General features: G+C 40.9%; 1 protein-coding gene across 1 annotated transcript in view; it reads right to left on the bottom strand.

Moving 5' to 3' along the window:
- The window catches only part of myo10 (myosin X), a 264485-nt gene that overhangs the window by 75487 nt on the left and 175077 nt on the right, over positions 1–13921 (bottom strand). Inside the window, exons 5-9 of the mRNA XM_059945625.1 lie at positions 5958–6092; positions 4839–4963; positions 3852–3865; positions 3639–3723; positions 296–399 (exon numbers count right to left, since the gene is read on the bottom strand). Coding sequence (XP_059801608.1) covers positions 296–399; positions 3639–3723; positions 3852–3865; positions 4839–4963; positions 5958–6092 — 463 coding nt within the window. The remainder of the gene's footprint in view (positions 1–295; positions 400–3638; positions 3724–3851; positions 3866–4838; positions 4964–5957; positions 6093–13921) is intronic.

Here is a 13921-nt window from a genome sequence, read left to right as displayed (position 1 = left end):
TCTGCATGGGAATTTGCTGATATATTGCACATCACCTTGATATGATAATATTCATTTGTGTATAGATGATTAATATATGAGGAGGAGGCTAGGAATCCATTCAGGTGCAATGAATTTCCACAACATTAAAAGAGAAAAGATTTTACAATTTTCACTTTTAAAAACAAATGTAAAGTAGAAGACAGAATGCCACATAGATGGATTTGATATGTGTGAATTGTCGCCACAGCTAATGGCAATCAACACACACTAACACATGTATAAAACTTCTGGCAGCAAGTTTCCAACACCTTACCATGACCTCCTGAAAGGTCTGCTTGTCATCAGTTGTACTGTCCATAATACATCCAGACTGTCTCAAGTAATAGTAATTCTCTTGTTCAGATAAATAACACATTTCTGCAGAATGAAAATAAAAATAGTTAAGTGGTGATTAATTCATTCTGGGAGCTCAGCCAATGTTGTGTAGGAACAATCTGCTGTACTTTTCACATTCTTAAAGTCGTGGTGAGTGATGCTCGGATTTAAAAATCTATGATTGTGTACCAATTATGCTGATATCAAGGGAGACAGGGAACAAAACCAGTTTAATTAAAGAGTAATACCAAGTTACCCTAAGTGCTTCACAGTTAATTTACAATGGCCTAGATAATTCTAAGAAAACTCAGCAATTTTTCACTCGACAACCAAACTTTCCCCAAGGCTGGGGTTTTCCACATTTCGGAAGCCTGAACTTGGGCATATGGCTGAAAACAAGAGATCACTTTGAAGTATTTCCCTTAATTAGAAGCAAAAGTAGTGCCTGTAAGGGAAAGGACATGTCTTAGGTAATATTACCATTTAAATTAACCTAGAGTTATTTTAGAGACTTAAGTATTAAACATTTGAGGTTTTTACTTTAACTAATTATTAATGTGATTGAGGCATTCAGACACATGCAAAGATTGGAGCATGGAGTTCTCATCTATTTCTGGGGTTCCACAAAGGCACGTATGCTTCTGAACAATATTTAGTCCTGTCAGGATACTCTAACCCAAAATACAAGCTTTGTTTTTAATTCTTATCCTTTTTCCAAAAGGAGAACACTTTACAATTTCAACTAGAGGTCTTTGCTCAGCTTACACAGAATTGTACAGTATTAACCATTTTAAAATCACTGATGGGATAATCCGACTGTCAGCCTGGACTATAAGGATTTTAAAATCATTTGAATTAAATTATCAACACAAAAATCACCAGTCATAAATCCCTTAGGTAGAGAAATTGCTATTGGCTTGTTGTTTGTATTAGAATTAATCTGTCACTAAACTATAACATATATTTGACAAATTTGCTACAATGTAGATACTTGTGGCTAAAATAAAATCCAGATAAACAGCAGTGGTCTTTACAAATCACCTAGATTGCCAGCCTGGTTTGTCCCCACAAAAATGTGTGCACCACTGGAATTGGTGATCCAGAAACCCCAGAAACTGGTGGGGAAACTGTCCTCACTGGGTCTCAACACTTCCCTCTACAACTGGATCCTGGACTTAACAGTCAGTCCATGTGGGCAGCAATGCCTCTCATTACGCTGAGCACTGGCGCTCCCCAGGACTGTGCACTCAGCCTGCTGCAGTTCACACTGCTGATGCATGACTGCGTCGCAGGATTCAGCTCAAACCGTGTCACCAAGTTTGTGGATGACACAACAGTGGTTGGCCTCATCAACAATGATGAGACGGAATAGAGAGAGGAATTGGAGCGGCTGCTGGACTGAACAACCAAAGTCTGAACGTGGAGAAGACCAAGGAATATTTTGTGGACTTCAGGAAGGTGCAGAAGAAACATCCCCTTCGTCAAGTACATGGCTGATCCATAGAGTGTAAAGTGCACCAAGTTCCAGGGAGTTCACATCGCAGATGACCTCACCTGGTCCCTTAAAATCTCCTCCCTGAACAAGAAGGCACAGCAGCACCTCCACTTTCTAAGGAGAGTGGCTCCCCCCACCCCTAATCTTAACTGAGTTTACAGGAGCACCATTGCAAGTATCCTGACAAGTTGCATCTCCATCTGGGATGGGAGCAGCCGTGCATCGGACTGGAAGTCCCTACAAAGGACTGTGAGAACAGCTGAGACGATCATGGGGGTCTCCTTACCATTCATTGGGAACATTTATCAGGAGTGCCGCATATGCAGGGTCCTTAGTATTATCAAGGATCCCACCCATCCATCCAGCATCCCCTTTGACTTTCTACCATCTGAACTCACTGCAGCATTACATTCGACAATTAATCTGTTCTGTACCTTATGATGTTTGATTTATGCAAAATTCATCTGTAGATTTTATCCTTACTTTCAGAAGTTATTGAATTTTAATGTGTTATGTGTACTACTGTGCTTTACACCCTGGTTTGGAGAAAGATTGTCTCATTTGACAGTATACATGTATATAGTTAAATGACAAACAGCTTGATTTGACTTGAAATAAGGGCATTTTATGCCAAAATATTTAGCCCCATTCCAACTACATCTCACTCCCCTTCCATCTACTGTGATACTTGCTTTGTTATTAAGACTTGCCTTTAAATATTTGAGAATTTCTTCCCACAGTGCACATGAGAGCAGTATTTGCAGAGCGCTGGTTACAAGACTGGTTACTGGTGAACATCAGTAGTCTCCCAGCAGCAGTCTGAGCGTTTTGTTCAAGAAGCTGATTACACAGTTCATTTCTGCTCAGTTGGACTTTTCACCCAGTTTAGAAAAGTCGTCCACCCCATGTACACTGCTTCTGACCGAGCAGGACATCTTTCCCAGCAACATTTTTAGAAATCTGCAAAGGCTGCCCTCGGATTTATCACATCAGACCAGCAAACTCCAAGCTGCTTACCATTAACAATGTAACACAACGCAATCCACTGCTTTTCAACGGTTCCTCCACTGTTCCTTACTTGATTTTTGCTGAGATATTTTGCACTTCTGTTTAACAACCTGACTTTGCAGGTTCCCCCATGTCCAACTCCAATCTCCTTTCATTTTCCACATACTTTCTTAAAGGATATTGCAGCACAACTTTTTAATCGTGATGTGAACTGGTTTTGTTTGATTGTTTGATCTCTAAAATAAATAACTTCCACTGAGTTTATATACCACCTTTTAACTAGATTTTTACTTCTTTGTAACCTTACAAGAGTATATTTTTTGGAAAATACCCAAATCCGTTCCATTGAAGCCATAGTCACAGAGCTGTACAACATAGAAACAAACCCTTCAGTCCACTTTTGCCCATCTGCATTAATCCTACTTGCCACTATTAAAATAAAATCTGGCCAAAACAAAGCACAAATTGACAGATGCTAATCTTCTGCATTTACACAATCTCAGAGCACCAGAACAGGAGGGGTTGCTGACTTTCACACTTTCTCCAATGTAAAACATGGGTGAGCAGGTTTGGTGATTTTATCCAGCAACCTTGATCGCCATGGCAACTTCATCATTTATATAATTCCAGATAATTTAAGACTGGGTAAAATCTTTGGAAACCATTCACAGTAGTCAAGAAAATCCAGAGCAGATAGCCTTGTACTACATCTTTAATGTGACCTTACTGAAAGATTAGAACTCTATCCTGATTCTCCTTGTATCATTTGCTCACTTACCTCTCTGTTCTTCATTGGTACCAGCAAGCAGTGCATAGAAAATATGATAATTCCTCTCTCCAGGGTTCTGTCTGACTACACGGTTCTATACAACAGTAAAATAAATATACTTATTTCCAGTATCTCACCAAATGATCAAGTCAATGATTAATATTTTCTCTGCACAAAAATCATAGGTAAAAGTTAGGAACTTCAATCATAAAATGTTCTTACCTTTTCTAATAAATCTTTGTTTCAAAAATTCAGTCAAGAGAAACAACTTCAAAAGCAGCTTATATGCAAGAAAATATGTTTTATAGAAACAAATGTGCAATATCAGATTTATTGGATTAAAAATAATGCTATTTTGTGCCACTTTACAATCAGTGGGGCCACATTTGGTTTAAATACATTTTTACTGAATTTGACTGTTAAAGAAGTATTCCCTAGATTTGTGATTATGCTGTTCCATCTACTACAGCGTCATTCAAAATTCAATTGAAAAATGCACACACTCCCGCAGTCACTTCTCTGATCAAATTTATAGAGATTACTTGCACCTTCCAAGAATTGAACCAGGAACCTCCTGGCCTAACTCATACCTTCATTCTTGAGACAATGTGTGGTAGATGGTGTGCTTCCATGGTGACCATGTTGGTTGCTTCTAGAATAACTAAGATTTAATGTTAATACCCCTGCTCAGGATTTCATCCTGCTTCATCTTTTGCCCTTCTGAATGCCTGATCAGCAACCCCATCGCTAACTTCCAGATCTCCAGGTATCCTCACAGGTCTGAGAAGCTGAAAGGACACTGCTCTGTGCCCCACAAAAGGCTGAAGCACCACAAACTGTCCAATGTCCAAACTTCCAAGATCTCAGCCGACTCTGATCTGTTTTTCAAATGGAAGCACAGCCCACCAACATCCACATGACTCTCTGGATTCAGCCTCAGTTCCACAAGTTCCCTTCTTCTTTCACTCTGGAGTACAGGAGAGAAAGAGCGTAACACCACTTCAGCAGGACAGGCCAGGGTCTGTAGTAACAGGCTCATGAGTACTACAAAACTAACAGAAAGTACATCTTCTACAGCACACTACAATTTTGCAAGGGTTTATTTTCCAGGAGTTTGAAACAAAGTAATCAATCATTTGACTCAATAAGGACCAACGCTAGAATGTTTTTCCAGGAGTGCACCATATGGTTAGACATAACAAAGGATACAGTCTATAATTCTGCCTCCCTGAATGTTGCCCTTCTGACAGAAGTTCAGCTGGATGAATTTCCCGAATCGGCTTGAGTTGTTGTTGTAGACAGTCTTTGCATTACCAAATGCTTCCATGATGGGGCTATTGACAGAAGATATAGGTTAGAATTCAGTTTAGAAGTTGATATGTTTCATGCAAAGTGATAGAGATTGATTGCTTTATATTATATTGTTACTCTTTAAGAGCAAGGCAAACATTATAAAAATACATATTGGAATGTAGTTATTGCCAGAGTACGTGCACGTACACAGAACATGCCAGAGGGTCTATAACAATTGATTACACATTGAGGGCTTATGGCTTACTAGAATTACCATGAGAATTCTGAATGTGATCATCCATTAGGATAATTGGTAATTGGCTTATTGTCACATTTACCAATATACGTACATGCCATTGAGACAAATCACTCCATACACAAATACATAGAGCTACTGAAAGGAAAAACAGAACACGGAACACCCCATTGCAATTACAGAGAACGTCAAAGGCAGAGAAACAAAACGACCAGGCAGCCAGGGAGGTCAAGAGCTCATCAGGCTGTGATGGAAATTAAGCAACAGCCACACTGGCTTACAATGAATACAGAATCTGTAAAATTAAAGCCTGTAATATGGATGGCATGTTTCACAATGATGGATCAAGTCCTCTGAACCGAGCAGCAGAATTGCAGGCCTCTGGTTTTGTAGGTGTGCAGCTAAATCCCAAACCTACCATGTGAAGCTTCAGATTCATCAATCAAGAGGTTTCAACCCTGTCCTACAATGACTAATTAGCTCTCACAGAGAGTGCAGCTCTGTCAGAGGCTGCATACAGTTGGAATATATTTATTAAGACTAGATCCAGATGATTTTGCAGCTTCAATCCTAGTAAACAAAGTGATACCAATGAAATCTCTGATTCTGGGAATCTCTGCTTGTGGATGAATGAAGAGTCTTACCAGCATAGTGGTTTCCAGGGAGAAAGAAACTTAATGTTATACACACTAATATTTAGCACAAAATATGCTTGCAAGTTTAAGAATTTCAGGATATCAATCAAATGTGATTTGTCATTTGCTCAAGCACATTTTTACCTGCTTTCCAAAATAGCTTGCTCAACGTGGGAGATCTTATCCTTTGCTGTTGCTTCAAGAGAATGTTGGCTCATTGCTGATAAATATTTCAGGATAAGTTTTGTGCTTTCTGTTTTTCCAGCACCACTTTCTCCACTGAAAGACAAACAACACACAAAACTTAGAACATTAAAATAGATTTTCTCCCAAACTCACCCACTGAATCTATTACTCGTACTTTCATTGTGTCTGCATTCTGACTCAAGTTCTTCTTTGCATTAATAGTACCTGGGTTAAAATGCCTTTGGCTGCCTCTGTCCCCTGAGAAGTGCTATTCCATGATTGCTGAGGAATAACTTCTATTCTCACTGTTCAAATTCTTTATAAATTCCTCTGCAGCTTCCAAAAGTTACTCATTGCTCAAATCCTGATTCTAGTTCCCAATCACTAGTTATAACCTCATTCTCATAGAGCCTACTGAATTACAAAGCTTGAAGCTGCCGAAATCCTACTGACTGGAATCCTCCCCGTAAACCCATTGACTATCATTACTTTTGACTGTTACAATACCTTCTTGGCAAACATTCCATCTTCTACCTACCCACATACTAATCATCTGCAAGTATTAAGTTCCCAGATTCCATCCCTAAATACAACTCCCTTCTCTCTTCCCTAACTCCCACACACTTCTTTGGGCATTCATTAAAATTTACCCACTGAATTAATCTTTTGCTCACCCATGCCAACCCCTCAGAGCCTTAGCATGAAACTGTACAATAACGCTTCTACAAAGTGCCTTGTGCTGAGTGATCACATTAAAGGTATATGAACATATACAAGTTGTTGTTTCTCCATCTCCCTATTCTTGTAAAAATGATTTTCCTTGACCACGCCTCTTTTCCCCCTCTTGTAGCATCCTTTTGCAGAACAGTTCATAACCATAACCTGTGATGGGTCAGTATGTGAGGAGTGGGGGCCCTGACAGGGCTAGAATTGAAATGTAGTCTGGGATAGCTGCTTGAGAGTGAAACAGCGGACTGGCATGGAACAATTAGCTGGAGTCAGCCCCTTTTTCAGAATGGAAATACCTCTGGAACCATAAACTTCTTTGGCATTCCAGATCGCAACCCACACTAGGCCATTGGATGGCAATCGGTTCATTGCTAAAACTTGTTATGAGATATATTGAAAAGCTTTTGCTTTGCATGCTGTGCAGTCAAATTATGCCTTAAATACAACCAGTGGCCATAGGAGTGGAATCTAGTGTGGTCTTCTGCTGCTGCTACAGCCCATCCACTTCAGGGTTCGACAGATTGTGCATTCAGAGATGCTCTTCAGCACATCACTGTTGTAACGTGTGATTATTTGAGCTTCTGTTGCCTTCCTGTCAGCATAACCAAGTTTGACCATTCTCCTCTGACACACCTAACTGCTGCTCACTGGATGTTTTTTGTGTGAAAATTCCAAGACATCAGCAGTTTCTGAGAGAGTCAAAGTCACTTGGATCACGTTTCTTCCCCATTCTGATGCTTGGCCTGAAAAACAACTGAACCTCTTGACCACGTCTGCATGCTCTTATGCATTAAGTTGCTATGATTGACTAAATAGATATTTACACTACCACGTAGATGTACAGGTGTACCTAATAAAGTGGTCACTGTGCACAACAGGCAGCAGAAAGAAAAGGTACAGAACACCAGAAACTGCAATGTACTGCTGCCACAAAACAAAATTCACGACATATGACAGTGATATTAAGCCTGATCTGCATTCTCTCTTCTCCCTCCCATTGCACAGAAATACAAAAGCCCGAAAGCACATACCACCAGGCTCACGGACAGCTCCTATCTCACTGTTATAAAACTATTGAGTAGTCCTCCAGTCTACAAGGACACCACTGGTTTCTTGACCTCACCTTCTACATCATTATGTGATTGCACCCTATTGTCTGCCCACACTAAACCTTCCATGTGATCTGTAACGCCATATCTTGCATTCTGCCATTGCTTTTCTTTTGTATGACCTCAAAGCACTGTTGGAATGAAATTATTCTTTAGTTTATTTTTATTTTATTTAGAGATTTTGCATGGAGTAGGCCCTTCTAGGGCCAGTTACCTCCGACAACCCCAATTTAACCCTAAACTAATCACAGGCCAATTTACAATGACCTATCCAGTGTGTCTTTGGACTGTGGAGGAAACTGAAGCACCTGGAGGAATTCCACACATTCCATGTATTGCGATACAAAGCTTTTCCATAATTCACTAAACCAATATCACTGTGCAGAGAAAGTACAGTGAGGGTAGACAATTAAACTGCAAGAGCTATAATGCGGTAGACTGAGAGAACAAGTTCATTTTTAGTATACAAGAGGCCCGATAACACTGGGATAGAAGCTGTCCTTGAGGTCTGGTGGTATGTGCTCTTAAATGTTTATATCTTCTACCTTGTGAGAGAGGGAAGAGAAAGTGTCTAAGATAGGAGGGATCCCTGATGATGTTGGTTACTTTATCAAGGCTGCAGAAAGTGAAATCAGAATCGATCGAGGGGAGCCTGGCTTGTGATGGACTGTATTGTGTTCACAACTCTTTGCAATTTCCTTTGGCCTTGAGAATGGCAGCTGCCATGGTATATCTGGATAGGATGTTTTCTATATTGTCTCTGTAAAAGAGCCCTCAGAAATATGCCAAACTTTCTTAGCCTTCTGAGGAGGCAGAACTGGTGTCCTTTCTTGGCCATAACTTCTACATAGCTAGACCAGGACTAATTACTCCTGATCCCCATGGAAGGATGAAAATCAAACCAGACATTTGCAATAGTCTCACTGAAGGCTCTTCAACCTGAAATATTAACTCTGCTTATCCTTCTACAGATGCTGCCTGCCCTGCTGAGAGCTTCCAGCATCTTCTATCTTGTTTTTGTTCTTTTCTTTATATTCAGACTTTAACACTTAATTGCATGAGCCTGCAAATTGCTGAGTAATACAGGAGACAAATACCAGTGGAATTCCAGCACATAGGCTTTTTGTTTTACTTCAAAAATCAGTTTTATTTATAAAACTATACAAAAAATGTATAATTTTAAAACTGCATGTTGTTCTTTACATTGATATTACTATCCATTCTCAACAAGCACAATATGTTATCAATTCTACACGTTTGTGGCGTATGTCATGGGTGAGGGCCCATCTACTGTTTGTGGGGCTGTTACACAGGGCCCACCATTCAGCACCCTGAGCCAGTGTTACTTGAGACTGCAGTCCTTTGCACTGGTTGCACCGAACTTCAATGCGCCTCTTAGTGCGCACATCTGTAACTTGGAAGGTGCCATGGAGCAGCATTCCTCCATTGTGCGAGGCAGACCAAAATATGTTCTTCACTGTTAATGATCTTCCAGCAACAGTTGATGTTTATCTTAGTAATAAAGTGGGTAGCATTCCAGATGGTATAGAGCAGAGGTTCCCAACCGTTATGCCATGGAGCAATACCAGTAAGCAAGGGGTCCGAGGACCCCAGGTTGGGAACCCCTGGTACAGAGAGTTATGTAAAATTAGAGAGATTTTGATCAGATGAGTATGTGAGCTGGGGATTGGCAAGTGAAATGACCTGAAAGAGGTACACAAGATTATGATCTGATATGGTGGACCTGGACAGGGTGAAAGCTTAGTCTTTTAAAGCTCGGGGGTGGGGGGGGGGGGGTACCAAAAACACGAAGAAACACAGATTTAAAATTTGAGGCTAGAAATTTGAAAGGGACATTTAGGGCAGTCTCTTCACACAAAAGCTGGTGCATGTTGGAAATGAGATGCCAAAAATGATGGTTGAGGTGGTCACATTAGCAGCATTTAAATACATCAATAGAGGGCTCTGGGTTAAACATGGGTAGATGGGACTAGCTCACTGGGCTAGATAGTTGGCATATGGATAAGTCACACCAAAGGGCACGTTCCATAGTGCATTTCTATGACCTTGGGAATAGCTTAAGGAACACAGAGTCCTCAATTACTTAGCTGCTCAGGAGGAATCTCAATAAAGACCCTTGCACCTTCTTCGAGACCTTATTTGCAAATGAACAGTCCATCCTCATCACAGCCATCTCAAAAGGTAGTGTGCCTTGGGAGTGAGTGTCTTCTGATTGGCAGGACCTGGCAAGGAGGGTCTCCACTTACTGACAGGTCTGAGAGGTTTTTGGGAAGTTCTGGTGATGAGGTATTCTGCCTTGACACTCCTCAGGATTCACAGTGTCTTTCTTCTGCAGGGCTGACAAGATACTCTGAGCTGACCATTGATCAATGGACGCAAGGTCAAGGGTGTTTCTCTGAAGGAACTTTGCCCACGAAAGGCAGGTAGTGCTCAAGGTTCAGTTGAATGGAAACGTGTGGCAAAAAAATCAGGTCTGTCTATTGCAACACTATGGATAGGTAGAGCCTCAGTATGTGGTGAGATGGTGTTTGTTACTTTGATTTTAAATCACAGCTTGTTGTAACCATACAATAAGGGGACCGATAGTATGAGGGCAATTTTAGATATACTTCATCCCTCCCCCCTCCATTCTCTGGGTATTTGTTCATTATGGCTGATCAGATGTGCTCCATCCTGCATCTCCAAATGAAATGGAGACAGTTTGGGTGACCGTTGTGCAGATCAGAAGAGTATGGGCAGAATTTTACAGGATTGCCCATCCACAGTCCCAATTTTGGATGCAGTTTGTGTAACTGCTCCAGTCAACTTCTGCTGCACACAAGTTTGTCCAACCTTTCCTTAGAGCTAATACACAACAACCAAGGTGACATACCAGTGAACATCTTTCTGCACCCTCATGAAAGCCCTTGCATCCTCCCTAGACTGACAGTGAAGAAAGTGGAAGATCAGTCAGGCCATTGCATGGTCTTGTGGATGACTGGCTGACCAATCTTTTCTGCTCCTACCTGGTTTTATCATGCGTGACATGGGGAGATGGAAATCCCCAGCCTCAGTGAATCCTAGCCAAATTCATTAGTTTGATCAGCATCATTCCACTATCCCTAGACCTTCACATCCCTGTTACACTGTCTGCCTTTCTCCATTAAAAAGAAATTCAGGATTCTGAAATATAATTATTTTCTGGGCTATTATCCACTTCTTTGTAAATTAAATGAAATATCAGTAAATATTTCATGCAAGCTTCCAGCACACAAGCACTAAAAGCATTGGAGGATGGTAAATCTCAAATGACATTTTGAGTATCATGTGCATTCCTGTTGCTACTGTTACGAAGGATGAACAACTCTGATGGGCAGAAAGGTACAGAGTTGCCCATGTTCCCCCTCCCCTGGGAGAATCACAAACTGTTAGTGTTACCACGCTGCTCATGAGAGAGAATGAGAGAGAGAGACACAGATAAGAGGAAAACAAATTGGAACATCTGCTGCTGATAAGCGGGAGGAGAGGAGCCATTGATTTACTGTTATGTCTTTTGGAGAGGGTTGTTTACTTGGTACTATTCTGTTCATTAAAATTCCTCAGTGGACAGCCGGAGTGGGCTGGTTTGATGGGCTAAGCCATTCAAAACTGATTGACACCTGAGACCCCGTGAGTAGGGATAAAAGTGAGGTCTGGGGAGACACCCCTCAGACACACCAGGAGACGCACCAAGAGACACACTAGTGAGCACTGCTTAAGTGTTGGAACCCACGAGAAAAGTGTGGGGCATCGGAGACCGAACGAAGGATCGGTCAATTTTAACTCACAGTGTTTATAGCGAGGCCGGTGGGAGCTTGTGTGTGTGTCCACCCTTGCCTGGGTGACGAGTCCACCATAGAAGAATGGTCTAGCTAAAGGCGAGAGGGGTCATACCTGAACGGCCACAACAACACATCGACGGATCAAGAATGTAAAGGAAGGTTTGAATGACTGTAGCTGTCACTGCTTGCTCGCCCTCTCTCTCTCCCTCCAACGGTTACAACAAAAGAATCAACAACTACCTCAGCCTACATGAACTGAACTTTATACTTTCCCATGATAATTCCTTATTCCCTAGACCACGATAGAGCTTGTTTATTATTGATTATTATTATACCCACACTTTTAGGTTTAGTATTGCTAACGTGTATTATCTGTATATTTGCATTGTTGATATTGATTTGTATATTTTACTAATAAACACTGTTTTGAAAATAGTACCAGACTCCAACGGATACTTCTATCTTTGCTGGTAAGACACCCAGTTACGGGGTATGTAACACTACATTCTAGGAAGATGTAGAGGCTTTTGAGAGGGTGCAGACGGACATTCACTAGGACGCTGCTATGATTTTTATGTATTAGCTGCAAGGAGAAATTGGATAAACTTTTTTCTCTGGGCTGTCAGAGCCAGGGGAGACCTGAAAGTAGTATTTAAAATTATGAGGGGGATAGATAGTTGTAAGTAGTCAGAGCCTTTCTCCCCCAGGGTGAAAACAACAAATTCTAGAGGACTTACCATAAGTTAAAGGGGGAAAATCGAGGAGATTTGCAAGACCTACAGATTGGTAGGTGTTTGGAATTTGTTGCCAGTGACGGTTGTAGATATAGATGCAGTAATAATTTAAGGCACATTTAGACAGTTACGTAAACAGGGAGGAATAGAGGAATATGGACAGTGTACAGGCAGATGGAATTCATTAGATTGGCATCATGGTCAGGATAAACATGGAGGACTGCAGAGGCTGTTCCTGTGCTGTATTGTTTTGCGTCAATGTCTGCCATAGCACAACACAAGTGCCTTGCTGCCCTCTAGTGTGAAAGAAGCTGTATTAGCAATGATAACTGTAATAATCTGCAAACCTACATCGTATTCAGCAGCTCACTTCTGGCCTGAAAAACACAAGTACTTGTAAAACGTTAGCTGGCCAGCAAATGACAGGAGGACTGGGACCACTGACTGCCAGCAGATGCCATTTCCCAATGGTAAGGCAACAAACAATCTGCTGAAAGAACTCAGCCCATCGAGCAACATCTGTAGAGAAAAGGAATTGTCAACATGTCAGATCAAAACTCTGCATCAGGACCAATGGTGAGAGCCTGCTTCATGCAAGGACTGTCCATTTTCACCTGGTGCTGAGTAATTTCAACCGCCAGCTCTAAAAGATGCAGACCATAAAGTCTCTGACCGGAAAAGTCAACTTGGTTTCTATTTGCATAGATGCTGCCTGATTTACTGAGCTTTCTTTCAAGTTTTAAACTGATTCAAATGTGCTGTTTTGTTTTTAAAATTTGCTGCACATATTTGGCGTATGCAAGCAGCAGAACAAATACAGGACAAAGGGCAAAGTTATGTCTTTAAATGAATGATATGCAAGCTGCTTTGGCATGAATGCTATTGAACTACTTGATAACTGTTGAAGCTGTACACATCCAGCTGATTTTTTATTTAAATGACAGCTGTATCAGTGAAAAGCAGTTGGGACAGCAGTGGAATTTGTCAATCTTTTATAGTACTGTACATTAAATGTCACAAATATCTTAGAAATAGTATTTCAAAAGTAAAATGCTACCCTTGATCCTCAGTGGCTTTTTTCACTGAACAGTAAGTTGTGTGATGATTTGTTTCGACACCAGGTGGAGCACCATACAATGCTCAGCAAGGGCAGGCGCCTGGGAAATCAGGCATTCTTACATCAGGTTTGACCTTCAGTTTGCACTACAAGAGACAAGCTCTCTAGTTTGTTGGATTAGAAGGAAACACTATAAATGTAACTTTATATTTTATAAAAGTTCATTTCTGTCCAAGAAAGTGTTAAATCCTACTGCTGGATTTGGTTGATATTACAATAAGTTAGAGATAATGAACTTGGTGCAAATTGTGAAACCAAATACACTAATTACAGCAGCTTCTTAACTACATACAGAAACAATCACAAAAGCAATCAGTTTTGCTGTGAAAGCCTCTGGTTCATTAATGTTCTACAGGAAAGAGGACCAGCCACCTGGAGCTGATCTGACCTCTCTGTGACCTTGGTTCCACAC

The sequence above is a fragment of the Hypanus sabinus genome, chromosome 20, assembly GCF_030144855.1.
Source record: "Hypanus sabinus isolate sHypSab1 chromosome 20, sHypSab1.hap1, whole genome shotgun sequence".
Classification (NCBI taxonomy): Eukaryota; Metazoa; Chordata; class Chondrichthyes; order Myliobatiformes; family Dasyatidae; genus Hypanus; species Hypanus sabinus.
This window is presented reverse-complemented; position numbering and strand designations above follow the sequence as displayed.